At 46.7% G+C, this 27123-nt stretch overlaps 1 protein-coding gene across 4 annotated transcripts in view; it reads left to right on the top strand.

Moving 5' to 3' along the window:
* The first annotated feature begins 14428 nt into the window (after positions 1 to 14428).
* LOC107396816 (von Willebrand factor A domain-containing protein 5A) overlaps positions 14429 to 27123 on the top strand; it is a 36435-nt gene continuing 23740 nt past the window's right edge. For all 4 annotated transcript variants that reach the window (XM_054742894.2, XM_054742893.2, XM_015976667.3 and 1 more), the window contains exons 1-13: positions 14429 to 14564; positions 14790 to 14834; positions 15022 to 15224; positions 15306 to 15528; positions 15650 to 15816; positions 15982 to 16096; positions 16188 to 16363; positions 16448 to 16536; positions 18966 to 19110; positions 19429 to 19508; positions 19591 to 19705; positions 19791 to 19949; positions 26919 to 27022. In XM_054742894.2, coding sequence (XP_054598869.2) covers positions 14795 to 14834; positions 15022 to 15224; positions 15306 to 15528; positions 15650 to 15816; positions 15982 to 16096; positions 16188 to 16363; positions 16448 to 16536; positions 18966 to 19110; positions 19429 to 19508; positions 19591 to 19705; positions 19791 to 19949; positions 26919 to 27022 — 1616 coding nt within the window. In that variant the 5' untranslated portion in view covers positions 14429 to 14564; positions 14790 to 14794. The remainder of the gene's footprint in view (positions 14565 to 14789; positions 14835 to 15021; positions 15225 to 15305; positions 15529 to 15649; positions 15817 to 15981; positions 16097 to 16187; positions 16364 to 16447; positions 16537 to 18965; positions 19111 to 19428; positions 19509 to 19590; positions 19706 to 19790; positions 19950 to 26918; positions 27023 to 27123) is intronic.

Below are 27123 nucleotides of genomic sequence, written 5' to 3'. Positions count from 1 at the left end.
GTAACTTTTAATTTAATATATCTTTTAAATATACTAAGTGGCTTAGCAGCTTTAGTTTTATTGCTTAAATTGTTCCAGAATTTTACTCCATGGACACTCATACTGAACTCCTTCACTTTAGTTCAAAATGTTGGTTTTTTTGAATACATCAGTTCCTTTTAGATTGTAACTGCTTTCCATTCTTATGAACAATGACTGTACATTTATTGGCAAGATATTTTTGAAAGCTTTATACATTATTTGCAATAGTTAAACTCCACCAACCTTCTTCTTCTGGCTCTTGGCGTGTACAGATGCTTTTTTCTCCTCTCCTCTCCCTTTTGTCCCAAGGCTCGTTGTCCTGTCTTGTGTGCACGGTGCTTCTGCATTTTTTCTGGAAACTGGAAATTATTAAAAGTGGATCTGGTCAGATGGTCACTCAACGCGATTGACAAAACATTTTTCAACAATGAGAACGGGAGAAGGAGCTCTCGGATGCCCCTCTGGGACAGAGGCAGCTGGGTATATCATGGACTCCTGGAAACAGTGGAACATGATCTGCCTCTCTCAACTGTCTGAAGAGGATTCTGAAGATGTCTGGATATTCGTGGTTTTGGTGTCGGAATTCCTGCTGTTTGGCCTGAGCGGGTACCTGGCTTACCGGAAAATTAACAAGCTTTCGAGAAATATTGGCTCAATCCCGGAGCTCAGGGATGGAATGCATCGCACTGTGAATGCACAAACTCATATAATTGTCGAGATGAGTCGTAAGCTTGGAACTTTGGCTGAGATTCAGGCTCTGGCATAAAAGGTGGATTCCATCAATGACAGAGTTGTGGACAGATCAGCACAGATTGGGATAGATTAATTACGCCATTATTGGATCTAGAGGGGTTGATGACCAACAGAACTCTAAGGCAGAGAGGAAATTATCTCTGTCTGTCCCCAAAACAATCCTTATCTGAATCTGGTGCCCTTGAGCCTGTGAGGCTGAAGTAAAAACTCCCACGGCCTTCACCGGTCACAGCCTGGACGTCTCTGTAAGATGGTTGCACTTCCATCTTTCTAACAGTTTTGGGTCACTATTGCTACAGTATTCTAACTGATATCTAAAGCTTTTCTGATCAACTTGTAGTGCTCATTTTTGTGTGTAAAGAAACTATTTCCTTTCTCAGACTGGGTGACATTTCTCTCCCATATGGAGCCATTGCTGACAGCATGATACAGGAAAGGCTTTTCATTTTTAAGTAATGTCCTTTTATAGTAACCTGTCTGCTGGACACCTCTTAACTGAATCATCAGACTCACCTGTGGTTAACACCTGTGTAGCGGAAATCCACATTTTATCTCCTCAGATTAACTTTGTTTGGACTCACACGAAGAAGAACATAACTATTTTCACATAGTTTTTCCTCTCACATTTAGCAGAAGAAAAACAAAAAGGGGAATTTGAAACTGGCCTGCAGTTTCAGCATTTTGGTTACCTCTTACGACTCTCCCAGGATCGTAAATTGCACCAATTTGACTGGTCTCCCTTCTGAGCCAATCAGGAGGCGCAAGAAATATCAGAAACCGGCCTGTTTAACATCAACTCTCAAACTGACCCTTTTCTCAAGATGGGGGAAGTCGTAAAGCTTCCCTTAATGTCCTCCTGGGAGCTTCATGACTTCAGTCTTTATAAACCTTGCATTCCTGTTTATCTATAATCAAAGAAGGTGTTTAGGTTGTTTACCCTTAAAATAGAAATCAAGGTGCTCCAAGTTTAAAATGTTATCAGTAACAAATCTAAACTGTTTGTTTTGTATTTTCTTTTATGTTAAACATCTGTCAATTTGTGTTTCTCCAGTTAAAATTCATGCTAATGGTAAAACTGCCTAGTTTTAAGACATACATTTAGTTCTTCTCTGCTTAAAGTAATACTTTGACCCCCATCTGGAACAACTTTGGTAAATTGTGATCATTGTTGGAAAGGCAGAGGTTATGTGAAAGAGCCACAGTGTCATCAAGTGGTTAAGGAGTGAAATACATGTGGGTGTGACAAAAAGAAAGTTTATCAAAAAACCAGAGATGAAAATTCATTGTAGCAGAACAAAGAAGAAAAACGCGTTAAGCAAACCTCTGCTGGGCTTTTCCATCTGGGCCCAGCAAAAGATAATTGACGCTCATTAAAGTTGTTAAGCCAAAAATCTCAAAAGTTACGGTAAAACTCATAAGTAACCCGTTTGTTTTGTTTTCACTTTCTACGTGAAACCTGAAGTCTGCGTGGCCCGTACGGAGAGTTTTCATATTAAGAGTTAAAACAAATTTGAAATAGTTTTTCTTTATTCAACTTCGTTTGGAACAATTTGGATTCGCGATCTGAATTCCACATTTTCGGTGCCGTTGAAGCGAAGGAACCTCGAAAGTCAAGCCACTCCTGGGTAACGAGATTCTCCTGAACTCATACTTCATCGACCAACCTGGGGCCAAACATACAGGTCTCAGTCCTCGGCACTAGCCAAGACCCGGGCTGTTTCAGCTTCTGGCCACCCTCTGGCGACGAGGAGAAAGGTCTGTGTTTTGTTTCATTGGCTGACTTTCACGCTAAGCCCATTTATTGAATTCAGATTATCAGAGTTTCTGGCGTGTTTATTTCGATCCAAATTCACGTTTAGCTTTGAAGATTTATCAATTTTTCTCTGCTACCATGCACGCACACACACACACACACACACACACACACACACACACACACACACACACACACACACACACACACACACACACACACACACACACACACACACATACACAATTTGCCCCCTTTTAGAAATTATTTCCCATTTTCCTATAATCTTGGCGTCACCAAATTTCCACTTTATTACAGATCAGTTATTCCATATCACTGCCATAAAGCTTTGGGTTAACAATTGTCTTAGGCCCTGTCCACACGTAGCCAGGGATCTGCCAAAACGTAGATATTTTTCTACGTTTTGGCCTGTCATCCACACGAAAATGGAGTTTTTTCACACGAAAACGGATCTTTTTAAAAACTCCGGCCAAAGTGAAGATCTGCGTTTTCTCCGTTTTGGGGGTCTGCGTGTGGACAGACAAAACCGGAGTTTTAAGGTCTGCAACGTCACTTTCGGCGGCCAAAAATGCTGACATCACGTGTGCGACCTGTGTTTACACTACCCGACAGCATGGATGCCCTCAGAGCTGCGCTCACTTTATCAATTGTCCAAGCGCTTTTTGCTTCTTTGTTTTTGCAAGCAGAATGACTGCTCCTTGCAGAAGACCACAGACGAAGGACGAGGTTAAGAATGGGGGAAGTACTGCCGCCTACAGGTCTGGCATGTCCTTAACAACGTATTTATCTGGGTACATGTGGACAGAGTTTTTTTTAAGCGAGGTGGTGTGGATGCAAGTTTTTGGAGGGGCGGATATTCATTTAAAAAAAAACCCGGCTACGTGTGGACTAGGCCTTAATTCCATGCATGAAACGATGAGCTGTGTTTGGTCCTTTTTGTCCATACCTTAACTGGTGTTTGTAATAAACTCACAAAACATAAATAACACCTGATCATTGTCTAGAAATGCTCGAGAATAACCGGCACATTCTGTCAAGAATTCATCCTTTAGATTAATTTGTGGTGTTAACTCTGAGACTGATTACATTGTGAAGATATAGATATTAAATCCAACGGTCCAGTTCCGAAAACTGGTGGTGCCCTGATTAATTAATATAAGATTATAAACAAGCCAAATTTACGCCACATTTGAAATATAGATATAAATCTATATTTATCGCTACACCTGTTAATTCAAATTTTGTTGTCTTAAGTGTGGCTTTTCTCCTAAGACGATAATTGGGGTGTACTCATTATTGCAACATTCGCGTAAATGGATTTGTTAGGAAAAATCACTTTTTTGGCGCAAATTAAATCTTGTCTGCAATCAACGGCCCACATTTGTGAGAGTATTTTGTAGTTTGGTGTCTCAAAGAAAATGTTGATTCTGAAAGGAAACTGTTTTCTGACCAATGTAGTGGGGTGTACTCATTTATGCTGAACACTATTTTGCTATTTTTTCAGCAGCTCGGGGTAGGATAGGGATGCAGGGCTGGTGTTTGGGGCTGACACATCACTAGTGTGGCTGTAAGAAGAAACTGCATTGTAGTAACGCACCATTTACATGCCCAGTAACGGCTACGGCATTACAACAATGGGAAATTATTTAGACTACTCCATTACCTAAAAAATAATGCCATTGTTAACGCAATTATACTTAAATACCAATACTCCTGGCATTGGCCAATGGCGTTTAACATCTACTAATGTCAAGATGTCAATCACTGTCATGGTTCTGCTGTCTTCTGCTGTGTTTTGTCATTCATTGTTTGCAGGTGAGTGTGTTGGGGAGCTGCAGCTGAAGCCAATTAACTCCAGCTTGGCCAGAGGATTTAAGGAACAGCGCTCCCACACCTCAACGCTGGCTGATACTCAATTGTTGGGTAAATCCTGTCCTAAATCAGAGAGACCTGAAAACTAGTTTGTCTGTTCAACCTGATCTGCGTTTTTGTCTGCCCCAGTCCTGGATACTCTCCCCCTGCCTGAGGTGTGTGTTTTTTTTTTTTCATCTCAGCGCTGTTCGATTCCCTGGCCTCCACTCTCCACCGCTCACCTGCCTTCCTGGATCTAACCGTTCTCCTGCGACAACCTCCACCCCTGCATCAGCCTGACTTGCCTCTCCCTCCAGCTCGTATCCTGCTCAACTCAGTAAGACCGTTCCTCTTATCTTATACTTTCCTGGTTCTCTGTTTCTGCCACTCAAACCATTGTGTTTTTTTTTTTTTTTTTTTTTTTTTTTTTTTTTTTTTAACGTGTCCTGTCTGGCTGTGAAGCAAGCAGAATTGATGTCTGAATGCTGGTGACAAGCCTTACAGATTTATTCTCAGGTGGAGCATCAAAGCGTTTGCTTTAATGTCACGCCTGATACTTAAAACTTTATTGTTATTGTTGTTGAATGCTTTGTAATTCCGACCAGACACGGAGACAGAGGTGAAAGGGAAAAGAAAAAGGGGGGGGGGGGGGGGGTCCACAAAGATAAACAAAAATGAACAAGAGTCTGCTTCTAGACCTGCAGAAAAAAAAGACAAAAAAAACAAAACAAAGGGACACAAAAAAAAGGGACACAACAACAATACAACAAGATCTACCTATCACTGCGTCAACTTGATGAAAAGAAAAAAATATATATATATAATCAATATTGCTTAACTGAAGAATCACGATAATAAATCACAACGCATTAAGTGCCCACCATAGTCTTAAGACCTGTGTTTAACGTGCCCAAGCCCATACTTTTGAGAGCACCATGTGAGCACCTGTGTGTGTGTACACGCGGTTGTTTATTTAAGGTTTTTCTATAGGAGCGCCCAACAGAGAGTGTGAGGGACCACAGATCTGCCCCCCAAAGATGCACAGGAGACGGGGGGAGCTCCAAGTCCCAGAGATCCAGGTGCTGCCCCAGAACACAGGAACCCCAAGGAGACTGCAAGCAGGAAGGCCCCCGCCCCCCTCGAGAGGCACAGAGGATCGCCCCGGGGGGCCACAACCAGCAGCCGGCAGAGTCCCTGGAGATATCAGCGGCAAGCCCACAGGCCCGCCCGCAGCCTCCCACCCCCTAGCCGGCCGAGCCCGGGACCCAGCGACCCGGGACCCAGGGGCGACCACCCCCGCCAGGGACCCAGCAGAGCCCAGGGACCCAGACCCCACCAGGCAGCCACCGGGATCTAACAGGCAGATGCCAAAATCTTAAACCCCCAGACCCGGTTGCCACGAACACTCAGGCAGACCAAGGCACAAGCCCCCACACCAGGTGTGGCAGGGGGAGGGGGGACAGAGATCTATATCATCAAGAGAAGTTCCAGGAGAGGGGAGGACCCAAAGGCCCCACCTGACATATACAGTCATACACAAACACAGTCACACGCTCCCTCCCTCATTCTCACACATGCACATACAACCCAAGACTTACAAAAATGCACGCCGGACACCCACTCATGCTCCCCATACACACCCTATTCACTCTGGTCCTGGTACTGCTGCACATTGGGTACAACCATCACCGGTAACCAGAGTTTGACCCTTTCTGCTGGGGTGCTGATGAGCAGGCTCCCCCGCCCAACGCTGAGCACAGCAACCCACCACCCCAGACCCCAACCAGACAGCCAGATCTCCCTCCTAGTCTCCAGCCCCAGGAAGCCTAGCAACAACAGAGGTGGCTAAGACCCCTAGTCTCCCTCCGCCTGCTCCAATATAGTGTTGTGTGATCATGAGGTGTATTCCATGGCTGTGGTGAGTGGGCAGTGCGGGCATCATCCAGCATATGCCAGCTGATGCCACTGCACCACCCCACTTACACCCTCAGCCATCAGTGTCTGAGTGCGGTTTAAAATTGGAAGTGGGCACCGGCACTCGGGAGGAGGCTGAAATATCCCCCTGCCAAATGCCGTTGAATGCGCTCACTCCCAAGGCCCTAAGTGTGTGTTTGTGTGGAATGTCATCAGTGGAAGTGTATAAGGTGCAAATAAAATTGGGGGGCAGGTTTCCACAGGAATGCGGAAATGGGGTCCATACCCGCACTCCCTGACTTGCCTACCCCCCAAGGTCCTATGTGTATGTTTGTGTGATGATGTGAGGGAGCAGGAGGAGAGAAATATGCGGGGATGGGGAAGAATGGCTGGTTGGGCTTAGCCCTCCAGGGAGCCAGCTCCCCTACTGGCCCCAATAGGCACCTCTGTTGTCAAACTGCCACCCAGGGCATGGAGACCCCCAGCCCATCCTGCCAGGGCCCAAAGCAGCAGCATTACAGAGCCTCACGGAGTCCGAGGGCACCAACCCAGCCCCACCCCAGCAGAATATCTATGCCCACCCCTGCATTTGCACAACTTCCAGAATATATAAGACATGGGGCATCCAGGTAAGGTTGGGTCCTCCCCCTCCTGGACCTCCCCCTCCCCTGTGATGGAACGGCAGAGGAGCCAAGGTCTACCTGAGACCCCCGAACCCGAGCCAGGCACTGCTGGGTGTCCCTGCCTTCTTCCCGGCAGCATACATGTCAGGACCCGACCCCCAAGGCCCCGCCCAGATCCCCACACGGGGCCGGCCACCCCCAAACCCCGAGCCCCCAGGCCCCCACCCAGACCCGCCCAGGGGCATTGCAGCCGCCAGGCAGTGACCCATGGCCGCCGCCAAGATCCCCAAGGGGCCCCACTCAACACTGCCAGCAGTCCACCCCCCGAGGCAACCCAAGCACCTCCAGAGGGGGGCAACGGCCCCCCAGTAACAGACACCCCCAGTGAACCCACCTCCAGGGAACATCCGGATACTCCAAACTCAGACCCCACATAAATGTGGGGTCATTGTGTTTTTTCTTATAGTCGGAGTCGTCCCGTTTTCCTGTCCCTTTGGATCTGCGCTCTTATTCTTTGGTTTCTTTGTTTTTCTTAATAATAAAGACTTTTATATCATCGCTCACCTTATCCGTGTGTGATTCTCTCATGTGGGTTAAGAGACTTCAGCCCACCATGACAATCACAGGGCGGAAATGCGTCATTGCAGAAGTACCTAGACTGATGCCGAGTTGGCAACATTTCTTATAGACAAGTCTTTAAATGTATACACATAAATAAACATGTCAGAATAATACTTGTAAACTAAATGTTTTCGCTTTGATGCAAGACTTGCATATTAGCAAACAAGAGGTGCTGCTTTCAGCCGTACACAAATGTGTTCTTGGCCAAGAGCAGCCAGAGGAAGCAAAGCCAGAGCTGGCCTACCTGGTGTAATGGACAAAATGTCTAGTTTGCAAATTTCATTTAAGGAGTTGTTAAACATGATCTGTTTAAAATGTTCTGTTCTCGTTGGGAAATGATTTGGTGATGGAGCGGTTTTCTGGAAACGCATAGGTGGCTGGTGAGAGGTTACTGGGGGCCTTTGCTGTGGCTGTTACCCCAAAAACCTGGACCTGGATGAGCAGACAAAATGGATGGATGGATGGTTTCCAAACAAAAGCAGTGGTTCTCAAAAGAAAAAGTTCAACAAATTAGGTTTAGCCTTTTATTTAGCACACATGCACTGGTCTCTAATTTGTTTAATTGAATGAATCTTCACTTTTTACTATTACATGTTTTTAATCACACTTAACATTCAAAGACTCAAGTAAACCTTATTTTCTGTTTGCTATTATATGGCTTCTTTGGACAGAAACTTGCAACAAAAATATACTCAGGCACATTGGTAGATAAGTGAGTAAAAATGGAACAATAAACAATATCAAGCTTGTCAGATGAACTCAATAACTAAACGTTTTTGTTTAAGAACGTGAAGTGGAAGCTACATCAGAGAAAACCTCACAGCCCCAGAGCTTCTTTCTTCATGCTGCATCCCAACAGTGCATTTCCAGCTTCCACACACTTGGACACACACACAGCTGAAAAATGGAGTAAATTAACATTTGAATTTACTAGTAATACAATTAAAGAAACTCTGAAAACAGATCAATGTCAATTGGGAAAAACCTTGTTGAAATTTAATACAGATACAGAATGACGAACATGTCAGAGACAATATGAATATGAAAATACGAGATCTTAATTCAACTCCTTTTCAAATGGTTTGGTCAGACATTCCTGCTAAAGGTCTGCTAGAGGTCCCTTTGTAGAGACCTGGCAAAACTCATTCTGTTTCTCTCTGCACAAAAGGTGCAGATGCCACTCCTCCTGGCCGTGGAACCTTATCTAGGAGTCACTGTGCTCTCCAACCCATTAATCTCCCTCCCCTGTCCAAATGGAGGTGATAAGCGCTGCTCCATGTGGCTGCACGCACCGAAGTGAGGAGAGTCCCAACCCTACCTCCCCACCCAGTGGACACTTATGTTGTGTAATGTCTGAAGTCTGTGTGCATATCTGCCTGAAGTGTTTTTTTTTTCTTTTCTTTTTTTTTTTTTTTTGCATAGCGAAGCTCCCCTCTCTGTTGAGGGTAACTCTGAAGTGCCTTTTTTCCCTCCCCCCGACTCTATCCTCATATAACCCTCTTGATCTATTACGGTAGCGCGACCCGGGTTGCGATTGACCACAGTCACCAATTCTTGTCATGTATGTATGTATGTATGTCTCAGAATTGTGTGTACTGAAACTCAAAATTTTCTCTGGGATTAATGAAGTATTTTTGAATTGAACTGAATTGAAATCATAAAATTTAAGCATTTTATATTGTATAAATAATGGATTAGAGTGATCAGTTACTGTTGATGAGTCTTAATGCAATTTTTTGTAAAACAAACAGTGGTGTGTTGGTTCAAGTAGGAAAACAGATTAACCCCCTGAAATAGAACAAAATAATGAGAGAAAAACTCACAAGCAAGAAAACAACCTAGGTACATAAGGCAGCTTTGTTTTAATGTGAAATGTACTTGACCACAATGATTACCATTTGCTTGAACCTGTACATCCGCACACAGCTTCTTGGTAACATGGTGATTTGCTGAATATGTGTGCTGATGGTAAATGGTAAATGGCCTGTATTTGATATAGCGCCTTCTAGAGTCCTGGAACCCCCCAAGGCACTTTACAACACAATCAGTCATTCACCCATTCACACACACATTCACACACTGGTGGGGATGAACTACAATGTAGCCACAGCTGCCCTGGGGCGCACTGACAGAGGCAAGGCTGCCGAGCACTGGCGCCACCGGTCCCTCCGACCACCACCAGCAGGCAATGTGGGTTAAGTGTCTTGCCCAAGGACACAACGACAGCGACAGACTGAGCGGGTCTCGAACCTGCGACCTTCCGATTGCGAGGCGAGCACTTAACTCCTGTGCCACCGTCGCCGTTGCTGATCTCAAATGTTAGTATAAATATGAATTAATATTACAAGTGTGACAAAAATTAAAAAAGAAATCTGTAAGCTCTGTAAATGTAATGTAAATTTAACTCTTGGGGCGACGGTGGCACAGGAGTTAAGTGCTCGCCCCGCAATCGGAAGGTTGCAGGTTCGAGCCCCGCTCAGTCTGTTGCTGTCGTTGTGTCCTTGGGCAAGACACTTAACCCACGTTGCCTGCTGGTGGTGGTCGGAGGGACCGGTGGAGCCAGTGCTCGGCAGCCTCGCCCCTGTCAGTGCGCCCCAGGGCAGCTGTGGCTACATTGTAGCTCATCCCCACCAGTGTGTGAATGTGAGTGCAAATGGGTGAATGGCTGATTGTGTTGTAAAGCGCCTTGGGGGGTTCCAGGACTCTAGAAGGCGCTACATCAAATACAGGCCATTTACCATTTACCATTTACCAACGTTTAAACCAAGTGAATACAGCTTGTGCAATAATTTAACTGAGATCTGTTCACTTGTTAATACTGTTTTTATTTCTTTTTCACAAAGGGGTCCATTATCTCAAGCAATATTGTAAGTACAGCTAAATAGAATAATAAGATGTCCATCTGAATAAATACAGCAAAATGTATGTTTTTATTTGAAATATGTAAAAAAGTCCCTTTAGGTCTGGATATTAAACCCAGTGATTCTTCTACAGCCTGTAGTGAGTAATCTTACGAAGTACGTCACGTTGCATGCTTATTTTACCCAACCTTGTTTCTGTGTTTCTAACATAAAATGTATCCTGTCACATATAGATGAATTTTATGATCAATACAAATTTGAACAAAACTAAGAGTAACTTCTTGTTCATTTGATAATATTTTACACATAAATATTTATCTTGTGGCTCTGCTGTTCTCTCATTCCTCAGCAGTTACCACCCACAAACTGAAATCTTCCTCAGGAATATTCTTTGGAATAAAGATGCTGTTTGGCTTTGGGAAAACTTGTGAGTCCTGTGAATAATTAGACACAACTGAAAGTAGAATGCAAGGTTTTGAGGATCTCTTGTGAAAATATTTCCTTCTGACTAGAAGCTGCTTTTGTGTTGCTTTAAAACAAAGGTTTAAGGTCCATGGGCAGAACCTACAAACATAATACCACAAACCTCTTGTTAGCAGCTAGCAGATTTTCTATTATCAGTTCAATAGTTTTTCTTTGCCTCAAAGTTTTGATTTTTCTGAATAAACCTGCTGTTAATATTGTTATCCCTAAACATTTAAAAATGTTATGCTTTGCAGTGGCGGAACAGGAGGAGGCACCTGCATGAGTACCGCGTCTCACCCGTTGGGAGTGTGGTTGTACACTTTTATAATGAGAACGTTGATGCTTTGTATGTTTTTTTTTAAAGAATTGTACTTTAGTTACTGAGTAAATTAAAGTTACATAGAAACACATGGGAGTTTGGATAATGAAAAAATAACAACAATAATAATGTAATGATAATAGAGGGTAAATTGCTTTAAGTAAATTGCTTGAAAAGCTATTTATATTATTACCACTACTTGGGACCAATAGCTGTGATAATCTATATAAATATAGATTATCCCCTGCTTGGTGTTAGGATGATTAATTAGAAGATCCTAGGATTATTTTAATTATTAAGGGATCGTGCACACTTCGCTTTGATTCAAGAAACAGTCAGGTTTATAAACAAAGTAAGAATTTATTTACAAACACTTAAGACTTGACAAATTGTTTAAACTATTATTTACTGAGAGTGGATGCATGCTAAAGGATAGTCTGGAACCTATGTGTGAATATAATGTATTCAGAATCTCCGCTCTCAGAGCTGAGTTCTGGATATAAAAGAATTTAGTTTGCGTTAAGCTATAAGTTGTTATTATCAAAACCACATGCAGACGCTATCTCGCTGTGCTCTACCTCACCCATTTGGAGACCCCCGTTTGGATCCGAGATTTCCAGGAGCCGACGACCCTAATGCACCTGGTTCGTAGAGAAACCTCGATGCGACCAAATCAGTCCTCAGATGTCTCCGGGTCACAACGATAGATGAAACCGAGCGTCTTAAAAATAACTCTGAAGGAGTTTTGAGTCAGCTTTGTTCTGCAGGAAACTATCTTGTTGTTTCAGCTTCGCAGGTGCAAAAAAGGTTTAAGGTTTTGACAACGTGTCAAAATCCTTGTGGTTAGAGAGGTTATGCAATGGTTTTGTCTGAAGTTGAACTCAGGGAAAAACCAGAGTAAAACTAGTTTAACGGATTGATGTTATCTTGAATAGCCAGCCAGAAGTTGGCACGTTGAGGATGTTACCAAGCATCTCAGAACACACCCTCTTCAATGGAGACTCCGAATCCAGGCAAAAGGTTAACTTATGTGTCATGCATTAACTTAACTTTACTTGTGAGTGCAAATGTTCTGACCTCGTCAAGTAAACATACTAATCATACGTCATTAAACACAAATCAATGAAACATTTCATTATTTATAATTAGCAATAACAAGTTACTTTAATGATTATTTTTAATTATAAAATCTTCTTTTCTTCTTCCATCTGGGAATAAAGGAGTTTATTTCTCTGTGAGGGATTTTGGAGGAGAAAATGTTTATTGTTTATCATTTATTGTCTCTGCAGTCCAGCTGGTGTGAGGAAGTAGGCGCTGATTAAAGGGACTACATGCAGACTTCGAGTCTCCTGTTAGGGGAAAAGATTGTAGGAAGTGTCATAGCCAGGGTACCGGTAAGTTGACCTGGCTGTGCATTTGACCTGTGGGATCTCAAAATCAGCCCATTTCGTAACGTTACAATAATAAAGTAAGATTTGTGTTTTTATTATAATTTCTCCAACAGTGTTATTTGTTCATACTTTATTTCTCATCTTTGTGTGATTCAGAGAATAAAGCTGCTGTGCCTCAGCCCAGTAGAGATCCTCTGCTGCAGCTGGTGTCCCTCCAGAAGGCTTCTGGCTGCTGGATGCAGAGCTGGCTGCTGTGCTGGGAAAGACCAGTGAGAAGGCGGAGAAGTCAAAACCTGCATCGGTGGGTTGTTAACACAATACGGTTCAAACTGATTGCATTGCAGGTTAGAAATAAATTTTGAAAACACACTGGCATTTAGTGAAACTAAATCACATTTGATTGTTGCATTTTGAAACTCTTTGTAATTACAAGTCACTTTAATCCACCAAGTTGCACCACCATCTGAAAAAATGTCCATTTTCAAAGTTTTGTTGGATTTCAACCCACACGCATTTGTGAGAGTTGGAGTGGTGCATTTTGTCATGTAGAGGTTTAAGTTCCGACATGCAGCTTCATTTTATGAATCAGGTAAACAAGGAAGCGTTCGCCACCGTTCTAGCTCTGATCTGGCCTCATGGTTTCAAGGTGGATGCAAAGGTGGAGTGGGAGCTTCTGGCTGGGAGGGCTGCATCATGGATCCAAGATCAGAACAGTAGTGATCATTGAGCTGCAGCTTAAAAATGTGTGATTAAATTAATCCGTGTTTTAATTCTTATGCTCCACGTTTTTTTTCCCCATCTTCTCCAGCTACGTGTGTGTCGGAGTGTGTAGAAGCAGGAAATGCACCGTTGGGTAGCAGCGTGAAGCAAGAAGCTCTGGGGCTGAGTTTTTATTTTTTTAACAGTCTCACCTTCAAGACTAACTATGCCAAAACGTATCCCTTCTATAATAAATGGTTACCCTACATTAATGTAAAGAATACCTACATTTCAATTAACTCTGTCTCTTGTGTGATTTCCTACTTGTAACAAATGAAACTCAGCATGTGCTGGAATAAGTTATGATGTCACTAAAACTTCACAAGTGTGATTTTCTGCACATTACCCACAATGCATTGCAGTAAGATGACTGTACTCACTTTTCCAGTTTGTGGCCGGGGCGGAATCGCAGCCTTCTACCACAGCTTTTCAAAATAAAATAAATAAAATTTCCCCGAACAAATAAAACATATTAAATATATAAATAATGTAGATTATTTCATGAGTCTGTTTACTGTGCTGTATTTTTCTAAGGAAGCGGCATCAGATCTGGAGAAACCAAGAGACTCCGTATACATGGGTTCGTTGATTTGTTTGTGGCTAATGACATTTTCTAAATGCCAGTTTCTCAGATTGCTAAACCAATGCCTTTACAATTGTATTTCAATTAACCTAAATATTAAAACATCGAAATTTCAACACAACTACAGATCAATGCATTTTCACCTACATTTACAATACCATGCTGTTTCTGTCAGGATTCATGAGTTTTGCAACATTTATGCAACATCTAGTTTACATCAAGATTTCAATGTCAACCATTCTGATGATTCAGATGGAAAATCAATATTGTTTTACCGTAATTATCTGACGGATCTAGCATATTTTCTTATCTTTCTATCTTTTTCTCCCAGCCTGTCTTTCATTTTATGCATTATTCTATTTCAAGATTCACTTTGTGGTTGTTTACCAAATGTGATATGTTTATTTGTGAATAATTTCAATAACAACAAAACAAAACAAACAAACAAAAAAACCTCGAGGTCCCGCCCGCCCGGCGCGCGTCCACAACTAAATCTAACATACCCGGTAACCCAACCTTGAGCCGACGCCTACCCTGTTTAACAAGCAGAAAGCTGCGCACAAGTCAGTCAGATAAAACAAACCTGCGGTGAAACAAACATCCGTCAATCTAAGGAACTGTCTTCCCAGGTAAGCTACTTTATGTTGGACTTGTTTGAAAGCCGAGGACTGCTTTAGTAAAGCTGAAATCGGCTCCTAAACATATTATTTGATATTTTCAACTGTAAAACTGTTGGTAACAGCAAGTATCGGTTACATACGGACATAAGTGGCCTTTAAAGTACTTGTATACTATCGCCTCCCCAACTGTAATTTATTCCTAATAAATAAAACCACACAAATCTTGTTTTGCAGGTACAATGGCGAACTGTGGTCTGGTTACTATTCAGAAGGAACCAGGTAAAAAGCTGTTTAAAAACTAACAACGTTATCTGTAGCCTTTGTTCGTTCTTGTCCTTCTTTATGGATTAGTTTGTCTGACAAACACAATTCCGTCAGTATCATCTTGTGTGTCGCAGTTCTAAACAGTAACCTAATCACTGCTTGTTTATACATGTCTGTAATGTTCTAATTAATCCTGTTTCAGTTCCTCTAAAAAGCATCGAGGTGGACCTGGAGGTGAGGGACCATGTAGCTACAGTGGTCTCCACTCTGAACTACAAGAACCAGGAAGACAAACCACTAGAGGCTGTCTTTGTCTTCCCTCTGCCTGGAGATGCTGCTGTGTGTCATTTCAGTGCTCAGATTGGACAGACACACATTGTAGCTGAGGTGAAGGAGAAACAGCAGGTGAGCTGGACAGAGTTCCTCTAGAGCGGAGCTGAAACACAGTAAAGAGAACATTACTGACACGTTTCATGTGGATTGCAGGCTCGAGAGGAGTATGACGATGCACTGAGCTCCGGTCAGCAGGCCTTCCTACTGGAGGAGAGTGAGCAGAGTCCAGATATATTCTCTCTGAGTGTGGGCAGTCTGCCTCCAGGAGAGAGCGCCTCCATCAGGCTGGAGTACGTCACTGAGCTGGCTGTGCAGGCTGATGATGGGCTGAGGTTCTGTCTGCCTGCTGTGCTCAACCCTCGCTACCAACCTCGGGGTAGGAGAAGCAGCTGATGGATGAAGGAGACACACGTCCCGTTAGAACCCACCAACCTGACAAAGTCTCCAGATCAAACCAACACCAGGTGACTCCCTGTTGTCCGTCATGTTGTTTCCAGGTAGTGAAGGCCCCAGGGTCCAGGTGAGCTCAGTTCCAGCCTCTCTGGTGCCCTACAGTCTGTCCTTTTCTGTCCAAGTGTCCTCTCCTCGTCCAATCTGTAAAGTGGAGTCCAGCTGTTCCCTGGAGCCTCTTCAGTACCTGAACAGTGATCAAACACAGGCCACGGTGGGTAGAGAGCTGATGTTACTGCTGGGTGTGGTTGTTCCTAACAAGATGAACAACTTTATTTGTGTGTGTGTGTGTGTGTGTGTGTGTGTGTGTGTGTGTGTGTGTGTGTGTGTGTGTGTGTGTGTGTGTGTGTGTGTGTGTGTGTGTGTGTTTGAACTGTAGCTTAAGTTGGCTGCAGGACACAAGTTTGACAGAGACGTTGAAGTGCTGATTTATTACAAAGACGCCCACCAGCCCACTGCTGTAGTGGAGGCAGGACAGGCCTCTGCTCAACCTGGTGAGCTCACACATCAAAACTAGTGTTATTTGTGTATTTGTGAAATAAATGGATTTTATGGGATTTATGTTGATATTCTGTCCTGTTCCAGGCTCACTGATGGGTGATCCAGTGGTGATGGTGAGCCTGTACCCTGAGTTCCCTCAGTCTGTGATGTCCTCACTCGCCTCCAGTGGAGAGTTTGTGTTCCTGATGGATCGATCTGGGAGTATGAGCTGTCCCATCAATAACAGCAATCCACAAGAAACTCGCATAACTAGTGCAAGGGTATTTATCTGAGGGTTATCTGTAAAATATAAACATTTTCATGTGTCTTGGATGTTGATTGTGATGTTTTCTGTTCCTCTTTAGGACACTCTGCTGCTACTGCTGAAGAGTTTACCTATGGGCTGCTACTTCAACATCTACAGCTTTGGGTCCAGCTTTGAACACATCTTCCCGTGAGTGATTCTGTCCTTCCACACTGCAGACTAAATGTGTTTCAGTTGTTTTTATCAGTTGATGATGACCACATCAGATTTGTTGGGAAGTCTAAGGTGACTTATTCAGTCATATCGTGGTATGTCTATGGTTTCAAACAATCCAAATAATTAAAAGAAACGTTGTTATCTCAGAAGCCGGAAGCGTTGCCATGGTGATGTTCCGTCCACTCTGCTGCCTTGCAGCCCCAACGCTGTAGATCTCAGATGGCTTCTCTTTTCTCCGGACATGTTCACTTTTCACCCTCTGTCCGGAGCGCCTGGCGGAGTTACTACTTTGATCAAAATATCTGTTTTTTCGTCCCCAGGAACATGGATCAAATAATTTGGGGGGGGGGGAGAATAGTCATGAAACAAGAAAACAAAGCAAAGTGTTTGAAAAGTAAAATGTAGGAAGATTTATCTTCACTACACGTTTTTACCTGAATAAAACAATACCTTATATGCATTTAGTATTTATACATCTGATACAGTTCAAATCACCTTCAAAACTCAGTCACACACCCAGAGCTGCTTAAAGGCATTTGAGGCCAAGGCAATAACCCCCAAGCCCCCCCCCCCCCCCACCCCCCACCCCCCTCGGGCAGCTCACACCTTTTACAATGCCACGCCCCTTATGCCCTAATGGGCAGGACTAATCTAAGGACAAAAACTTGGAACCATAGAAAAAAACATGGATCATTAGTGTATTTGGCCCCTAAAGGTTTGAGAAGTACTGGACTAGATTCATCGTCTGGTCCAGCTCTCTCTTCACCACGACAGACCTGTACAGCACCTGCATCACTGCAGACGCAGCACCAATCTGCCTGTCGATCTCCCGCTCTATTTTCCCTCATTTGTGAAGAAGAGCTCAAGATACTTAAACTTCTTCACTAGAGGCAGGACATTGTTCCTGACTTGGAGTAGGCATTCTATCCTTTTCTGACTCAAGACCACGCGGTCTTGGATTTAAAGAAGCTCATTCTCATCCCAGCTGCTTCACACTCAGCTGTGTTCCGCTGCAGCAAAAGCTGGCGATCACGGTCTTATGTAGCCAACAGGACCACATTGTCTGCAAAAAGTAGAGAACTGATCCTTATTATCCAAAAATGGATACCTTCATCACATTGGCTGCACCTAGAAATCCTGTCCATAAAAGTTGTGAACAGAATTGATGACAAAGAGCAGCCTTGGTGGAGTCGAACTTTCGCTGGAAATGAACCCAACTCACTGCTGGTAATGTGGACCAAGCTCTTGATACCAATCATACAGGAGTTAACAGCCCCTTTCAGGGAGCCTGGTACCCCATACTCTCAGAATACCCCCCCACCAAGCTTTCCAAGGGACCCTATCCCTGAATAGGGAGGCTCAGGACTGTGATCCCCCGTAGATGGAACACACCCTGTGGTCCCCCTTTTTAAATAGAGGGACCACCACCCCAGTCTGCCAATCCAGTGTAGCTGCCCCAACGTCCACTCGATATTGCAGAGCCGTGTCAACCAACAGCACCACATCCAGAACCTTGAGAAATTTTGAACAAATGTCATCCACTACTCAGGCTCTGCCATCAATGAGCATTTTAACCACCTCAATGACCTCAGAACCAGTGTTTGGAGAGCCCAACCCAAAGTCCTAAGACTCTGCTTCCTCATTGGAAGCTGTGCCGGTGGGATTAAGGAGGTCTTTGCAGTACTCCGCTCACCAACCCACAACGACCTGAATCAAAGTCAGCAGCACACCGTCCCCACTATAAGCAGTGTTGGTAATGTGGAGGATCATGCGTACGAGAGGCTACCATATGTTTCTTAAATCAGGATTTTGACTGTTCGTACAAACATTCAAAATTTTGTTCATTGGAAGAAATTTAGAAATATTTCTACGAACGTTTAATGAATGAGGCCCCTGGTTTGAAGAGCACATGTGGACATGCCTGAACATGGTGTTCATTATGGACGATCCACGAAAGCTCAGAGGTTCAATAACAAAACACTGCTTGGAGTCAGATCAGGGGGGGCATTTCTCCCAACCACACATCTCCAGGGCCCTCTTTTACCAAACGTTGGTAGAAACTGTCCTAATATTCTCTTTATTTATTTATTTAACATGCGGTGGCCTCATGTACACACATTCCTCCGCAATCGTCTGATGATAAATCCCACCTGTGCATACCAAGGTGCTCGTGTCCGTTCACTGTCATTTAGAGGTCTTTGGGCTGCTTGCTATGGGTGACCCCACCAGAGGCATAAAGCCTCACAGCTTAGCTTGTAGGATCATTGGGACACTCAAACCCCTCCACCATGATAGGGTGGCACCCCAGGGAGGATGTTCTAAGAGTTTGAATGAACGCAAATTCATTAGGAAGTTCTCATAACCGTCGAAAGGATATAATACTGTTTTGTATGTGATAACAGTAAGAGTGTAGAGTACAACGAGAAGACCATGGAGGAGGCTGTGAAAAAAGTGGAGGTGATGGATTCTAATCTGGGAGGAACAGAGATCCTTCATCCTCTTCAACACATTTACAGCCAGCCCTGCATTCCCAAACAGCCTAGACAAGTGAGTAATTCTAATATATAAATTACACCAACTGGAAGTTTAACAAACCCTTTAACTCCCTTTAGAAAATCAGTCTTTAAAATGTGGTTAAAATGGACATCAACGCCTGATCCACTCACACCCTTTGTGAAAATGTTGCATGAACCGGTTTTAAAACTCGTATTTGTCATAGATTAGATTTTTCTTCCTGAACTTTACCAACATAGTTGTTACTAAATCACCAGAGTTACACACCTCTCATTCTGACACACTGATGGATTTTCTTCACATTTCTGGGTAGGACTTTGTTTAACTTTTGAGTAACGTCTCGTCCCTTAGCTGTTTGTCTTCACTGACGGAGAGGTGGGGAACACCAAAGAAGTGATTGATCATGTAAAGAAGAATGCAGGCTCCCACAGGTAACACCACAGAAACACTGACTCATAGTTGGTGTCATGACCTGCTGCTGCGTGTTGTAATGAACAAACTATGGGATTTTAGATGTTTCTCATTTGGGATTGGAGAAGGAGCCAGCTCTGCTCTTATTAATGGGATAGCCAAGGCAGGAGGAGGTCATGCTCAGTTTATCACTGGGACTGACAGGATGCAACCAAAAGTAAACAAATATAACTCCATATGTACCAACAGATTATGTTGGACCAAGGATGTGATGCATCTATTTACTTATTTTTAACAACCAGGTGATGCAGTCACTGAAGTTTGCACTGCAGCCATCCGTGGAGGAGATTTCTGTCGCATGGGATTTACCAAAGGGAGTGTCCGCTACCATCCTCTCTCCTCCCATCACAACAATGTTTCAGGGTCAGAGGTCACTGATTTATGCCCAGCTTACTGGAGAGGTAGGATTATCGTCATCTTCATCATCATCATCATCATCATCATCTCATTTCATGCTCTAAAATCCCTGTTAATTGTTGATGAGGCCTGAAAAAATACACTGACTACATTTGAAGTATTTTTTTAACACGGGAAAGGATTTTTAGGGGAGGGACTTTACCGCGTTAATTATATTAATTAATTAGAAAAAAGTGATGCATTAAAAAAAATCATGCATTTAATCGCAGCTTGCATTTCAAGCAAGGCGGAAACTTTGTCATTGCATGCTTTCCTCGCAGACCGAATATCACTGACGCACACAACACGGTGCTCTGCTAATGGCTACCAAAACAGAATAAAAACTGAAAGAAATTGCCTTGCTTGGACTAATGCAGGATTTAGGAAACACGTCCGCCTCTTTTCTTGTAAAAAATAAAATAAACCTTCCATAAAACTACGGAGTCTGTGTGGCAGACATTTTTCAGAGATCGTCTCTGCTGCTGCCCGGTGACACTGGAAACTTTACAAAAGTCGAGGTAAACAATATTTTTAACATATCTGTAACCTTTGTGCAGCGCTGAAAGCATCAGTCAGAATAACTTTTGCCCTAACATGAGTTCTGTTTCGTCCCCTCCTGACTGCCAGTGGCAGTAAACAGAGTGGATGTATCTCTTCGTGCTCTGCGCAGGTCGAGTACTAATGTAAACAAAGTCACGCACGTGACACGTAGCGCACCATGTCGCGAGTCTATAAATTACGCGCCGATAGCTACGTTCTGTTCTCTTTGATCTTCTCGCTGTTGGCCTGGCGTGCTTCGCTGGTCAATCGCTCCTTAAGTCCGTGATTCGGATCTTATTGATCGAGAGGTGAGTACTTTTTCTACTTGACGTCTTCCTGCCCGGGACCGTGTGGTCCGAGCGCTCAAAGGAGCCCTCTGGGGCGGTGGATCGACGCTGTTATCTGTCATTAGTTACCGAGAGCGGGCTGTGCGGCCGCCGCCGTTCGCCGCCGCTGCCGGCTCGGATAGGGCTCGCTGGCGGTCGCAGGTTTTCCCCTGTGGAAAGGGGAGGTGGGTGCGGCCGGCGAGCGCTACAGGTAAGTGGGGCTGGACGTTCTGACCGTGGTGGTGGCACGCTCGGATTACCCAGCCGACACACGCATGTGTGTTGTTTTACAACTCCAGGACTGAATCGCGTTCTTCAGTTTTCCTCGGAAGTCCTCGCTCAGTTCCTGTGGAGTCGCTGGCGTCTCCCACACCGGTAGGGATGATGGCGTGTACGTCATGCGGGGCTCCCCTCCAGGTGGAGGATGGCCATGACTTGTGTCCTAAGTGCCTGTGCGTTGGTCACCTCAGAGAGGCGCTGACTGACCCATGCATGAACTGCAGCATTTAGCCGCTGGCGGTGCGGGAGGACAGGCTACGTCAAGTAGAGTGCCTCCTGTTTGAGTCAGACCTGCCGCCCTCTGGTATCCCTCGCCCATGTTCCGGGAGACGGAGGGATAGACTGGATGAGGAACGCGGCAGCCCGAGGCGCAAGAAGCGGGCTGTGGCGCACTCCTCTCGCCAGGAAGTGGACACTTTGCGGGCAGAGGTGGAACAGCTCAAAGCGCTGCTGAACAGAGTGCCGGACGACGGGGGCTCGGACGACCTGATCTCTATGAGGGCCTCAAATTCTGAGTTTCAGTCCCTCGAGGAGGAGGGCCCCTCTCCGGGTCGTAGTCAGGGGCTGGTAGTGGAGCCCCCAGGCCTGGGAGGTCACGGAGACTCGGGGATGTCCCTCCATAGCTCAGCAAGCTCAGAGCTGGCGGAGGAGCCCTGTCAGTTGTGGGCGATTCTGCGAGCGGCACTGGCCAGGATTGGACTGGACGACTTGCCGGTGGCCCGTCCGGCGGGGAATCCCTTCTTCCGCCGGGCTCCGGCGGCGCCCCCGTTTCAGGTCCCACCATTGCCGGCCTTTGTGGAGGAGCTGCAGCGGTGCTGGGGTGACCCGAGACAGCTCTCCCACCATGGTAGGGATGCCAGGACCCTGGCATCAATGCGGGAGGCAGGAACTTACGGGTTGGACCGCATGCCCCCGGTGGACCACTGTGTTGCCTCTTTGGTGCTCTCCCCGGATGAGGCATTGAGGGACAGGGTCCGCTGTCCGAGCACCCAGTGTCGGGTGACCGACAGCTTACTGTGCCGGGCTTACGACATCGGGGCAAGGATGGCACGCACCAGCAATTCGCTGTTGGTGCTGTTGCTAGCCCAGTCCCAGATGCTGCAGTCGGGCGCAGCGGGGATGGCACTGGGCGATACAAACGACGCAGCCCTGCAAGCGTTTGGGCTGATGTCCAGGGAGCTTGGTCGGTTGTTGGGCACACTGGTAGTGGCTCGCCGTCAGGTCTGGTTGGTGCAGGCTCTGGTGTCGGATGACTGCCGACAGACCCTGTGCGGTCTGCCCTTGGTGCCGGGCCAGTTGTTCAGGCCCGAGGCTGAGAGGGCGTTGGAACGTCGGCGGCAGTCCAGACAGGCCGCAGAGGCCTGGAGTGGGCGTAGCGAGGCAGGGGTCCTCCCCGTGCCACAGTCCAGGCCACGAGGGGCACGGGACCCTCGGCGCCAGTTTCGTCAAGCCGCCCCCTTGCAGGTCACCCAGCTGACTGCGGCTGCGGCAGGGACTTGGAGATGCTCGGGGGCAGGTCAGGCACTGCCCCGGGGATTCTCGGGGCAGGACAGGGGCCGCCGCTCCCCCAGGGCCCCAAACAGGCGTTGGAACACGGCCTGAGGGCTGTGGGCCGGCGGCGGGCAGATTTACACCACAGCACCTGGCCCTCTGGGAGGCCCAATGCGGAGACGCATGTCCCAGGGCTACAGGTTGCAGTTCAGTCGTCGGCCCCCACCCCCTTCGGGGGTCAGGGTGACTTCGGTCACAGATCCTGCACGGGTCAGCATCCTGATGCAGGAAATAGATGTTCTCCTGGACAAACGGGCCATAGAGGTCATTCCGCCGCATTTGCAGGCAGACGGCTTTTATTCGACGTATTTCTTGGTGCCGAAGAAGGGCGGGCCCCTGCGGCCGGTACTGGACCTCAGGGGGTCTCAATCGGTTCCTGAAGGTGCTGCCCTTCCACATGCTTCGGACTCGCGATGTCCTTCAGGTGGTTTGTCCTTGAGAGTGGTTTACGACCATAGATCTCAAGGACGCATACTTCCATGTCCCGATCCATCCGGGGCACAGGAAGTACCTGCGGTTTTCTTTCCTCGGGAGGGTGTACCAGTTTCTGGTTCTGCCATTCAGCCTGTCTCTCGCCCCCCGAGTTTTCACACAGTGTGTGAAGGCAGCCCTGAGCCCCCTGTGTCGGGCAGGGTTGAAGGTCCTGCCATATCTCGACGACTGGCTCGTCTGCGCGCCGTCGTGTCGCGAAGTGGGTCTGGCCACGGCCAGGGTCCTTGCCCACGTCGAGGCACTGGGGATGACGGTAAACCTGCAGAAGAGTTCTCTGGTTCCGACTCAGCGGGTGGATTTTATTGGCATTGCCATAGATTCTGTGGCCCTGCGGGCGAGGCTGACCGAGCAGAGGAGGGTCCGGATTCGGTCTTTGCTCCGGGCCTTTCGCCTTGGGGCGGCATCCCGGTCCAAGTGTGGCTACGACTGTTGGGGATGCTGGTCTCGGCTTCTGCACTGGTGCCTCTCGGGCTGCTCCACCTTCGGCCCTTGTAGAGGTGATTCAATGGCTTCCGCCTGGATCCCCGGCGACACCGACGGGTCGAGATGGAGGTCACGAGCAGCTGTGTGGCTCTTTAGCGTCGTTGGGACGATGTCACCTACCTGAGTCTCGGCGTCCCGCTTGGCGCAGTTCCCGCCAGACGGGAGATGGTCACGACGGATGCGTCACCCCGGGGGTGGGGGGAGCATTGGCAGTGCAGGTCGGTCCAGGGGTTGTGGAGCCCCCGTCAGGCACGGCTTCACATCAATGTCCTGGAATTGAAGACTGTCTACTTGGTGCTGAGGCGCTTCTTGCCCTTTCTGCGGGGCAAGCACGTGCTTGTCCGAATGGACAGCACCTCGGCGGTGTTCCATATAAACCATCAGGGGGGCACCAGGTCATTGAGGGAGGCTCAGACGCTGCTGACCTGGGCTTACCCTCGCTTGGCCTCCGTCAGGGCGCTGCACCTTCCGGGGTGGAGGAACTCTGTGGTGGATTGCCTGTCCTGGCGGGGTCTTCCCCCGGGGGAATGGAGGTTGCACCCTCAGGTGGTGCAGAGGGTGTGGCATCAGTTCGGAGAGGCCCAGGTGGATCTGTTCGCCTCGAGGAGCAGCACGCATTGCCCCTTGTGGTTCTCCCTGGCAGAGGCCGACGCCCCTCTGGGGATGGACGCCCTCGCCAATGCCTGGCCGTTGTTTCGGCTGTACGCTTTCCTACCTTCTCCGTTGCTCTTACCAACCCTCCATTGGGTGGTAAGAGCCAACTGGCCCATGAGGCTCTGGTTTCCATTGCTTCTCAGTCTGCTGAACGGAGAGCCGTGGCGGTTGCCGGCGAGACGGGACCTCCTGTCTCAGATGGAGGGGAGGATTTGGCATCTGTCCCCAGATCATCTTCGGCTCACGGTGTGGCCATTGAAGGGGGCAGGCAGCCCCCAGTCGGCTTAGAGCCCTCCATCCAGCAGGTGCTGGATAGTGCCAGGGCTTCGTCTACAAGGGCCACGTATGCTCACTGTTGGCAGCGGTTCTCTACCTGGTGTTCCGGCAAGGACGTGGACCCTGGTTCTTGTTCCCTGCATGAGGTTCTGCGGTACCTCCGGCACCTGTTTGACAAGGGCCGGGCCGCCTCGACCCTTAAGGTTCACCTGGCGGCTATTTCGGCCAACCACCTCTTGGTGGATGGCAGGAGCATTGGGGCTCACTGTTTAGTGACCCAGTTTCTGCGGGGCGTGAGAAGGTTGCGTCCTGCCTTGTGCAGGCCGGCACCTGCTTGGGACCTTCCCCTGGTCCTGCAGGCCCTCTGTGGGCCACCCTTTGAGCCAATGACTACCGCCCCGTTGGCAGTGGTGTCTGTGAAAACCGCCTTTCTCTTGGCAGTGACGTCGGCTAAACGGGTCAGTGAGCTGCACGCACTGGACATCAGCCCCGCCTGCCTGCGGTGGAAGGCAGATGGGTCGGGGGTGACGCTGTGGCCCAATGTTGCCTTTCTTCCCAAGGTTCTGCCCTCTGGCTACGTGAATGCCGCAATCGAGCTGGGGGTGTATTTCCCTCCCCCATTTCATTCGGAGGAACAACGGTGGGCGAATTTGCTGTGCCCGGTCCGGGCACTGCAGCTCTATATTGTGGCCACAAACACTGTCCGGCAGTCGAACCAGCTGTATGTCTGTCACTGAGGAGTGAACAGGGGTCGGGCCCTTTCGAAGCAGAGACTGTCGCATTGGGTCGTGGATGCCATTGCTATGGCTTATGCGGCAGTGGGTGCAGTGGCTCCCCCTGGGATCGTGTGGCGTTCCACCAGGAGTGTTGCTACATCCTGGGCGGCGATGAGAGGTGTGCCACTGGCGGACGTCTGTGCTGCGGCGTCCTGGGCAACTCCGTGCACGTTTGCACGCTTCTTCCGCCTCAACGTTGGCCACGGGTCCACGCTCGCTTCGGCGGTGCTGCCTCTGGTGGCTACTTCCTGAGTGACAGTGAGTTTTATGTTCCTCGTGACACTGCTGGCATAAGTCTTCCATTCTGTTTACTGCCACTGGCAGTCAGGAGGGAACGAAACAGAACGGAAGTTACGGTGTAACTATGGTTCTGTGAGTTCCTGGATGACTGCCAGTCACAGGGGTCACTCGGAACTTCTCGGGCGAGAAGATCCTGGGAGACCCGAACGTAGCTATCGGCGCATAATTTATAGACTCGCGACCAGGTGCGCTACGTGTCACGTGCGTGACTTTGTTTACATTAGTACTCGACCTGCGCAGAGCGTGAGGAGATACATCCACTCTGTTTACTGCCACTGGCAGTCATCCAGGAACTCACAGAACCATAGTTACACCGTAACTTCCGTTAATGAAAGTAGTCAGACAAATGAGAGACCACTGGCTGCAGCTGGGAAAATGCTCCGCGTGTTTCTGAGACGAGTGACTGTCTAAACATCGAATGCGTTACTATCATTAATCAGCGAGGTGTGCTGAAGCGGTCATCAGTTGATCGGGAGTTAAAAGGGCGGATGGGCGGACCAACTGGAACCACTTAGTGTTCATGATCGTTCTCAGAATATGTCACACCTGCTCTGGATTTTTATACGTATATATGTTTTTACTACATGATGAGTAGAAATGTTAAATGCATTTTTTTTTAGAAATTAAAAAGCTTTAGTTTACAGTAGGGCTGGGCGATATGGCCTAAAATTAATATCACAATATATTGAGGATTTCAGCTCCAACGATAAATGGACGATAACTACCAGTATGCAACGAAACAAAAGTTGTCCACTAGATGGAGCTGTCACATGTAATATGTTGAGTCACATTTTTAGGTGACTCAAGGTGGTACAGCTTCTTAAAGGGACATGAATGTTTCCAACCTACACACATCTTTTTATTTTTGTACCATTAAATTTATTGACATGGGAAAGATTATCACGATAAGAGTCAGAAACTTTAACGATACATTTTCGATTGATTGCCCAGCCCTAGTTTACAGTAATAATAACCATGTCTAATGTTTGATTCTCTGCCTCATTTTTCATAAAAAAATAGCTTTGAGGGCACATTTTTCTGATCGATTAAAATGTGATTAATTAATATTAATTAATTACAAAGCCTCTAATTATTTTTAATCGAGGCCCACCTCTAGGTAGTATATATTTTTACCTTGCTAAAAGTTTTGATCACTGCGATCTTCACCAGAGCTAGCCGCTAATGGCGGTGTCACTGTCCTCCATTTATATGCTCTCCTCACCGATGACAGTTACATGCATGATCTAATGTGTAGACACATACACTGACTATATTTTTTGTTGTATATTTATTTCAGAGTCCAGCTGCCTCAGAAGGCTCTGTGACCGTGAAGTACAGCCTGGCAGGCCATCCTTCTCAGAACCAGCTGAACTTCGGTCTCAAACCTGCTGAGGACACTGGGTAAATCTTAGTTTGTCATTAAAATGAAAAGTTATCTGTTACTGCTGTTGGGATTCACTTGGAAGTAGGGCAATGTGATCTGATGATATAAGATTAAGGAT

The sequence above is a fragment of the Nothobranchius furzeri genome, chromosome 13 (genome assembly GCF_043380555.1).
Source record: "Nothobranchius furzeri strain GRZ-AD chromosome 13, NfurGRZ-RIMD1, whole genome shotgun sequence".
Classification (NCBI taxonomy): Eukaryota; Metazoa; Chordata; class Actinopteri; order Cyprinodontiformes; family Nothobranchiidae; genus Nothobranchius; species Nothobranchius furzeri.
Note: the sequence above shows the minus strand (reverse complement) of the source record. Positions and strands in the feature narration are given on the sequence as shown.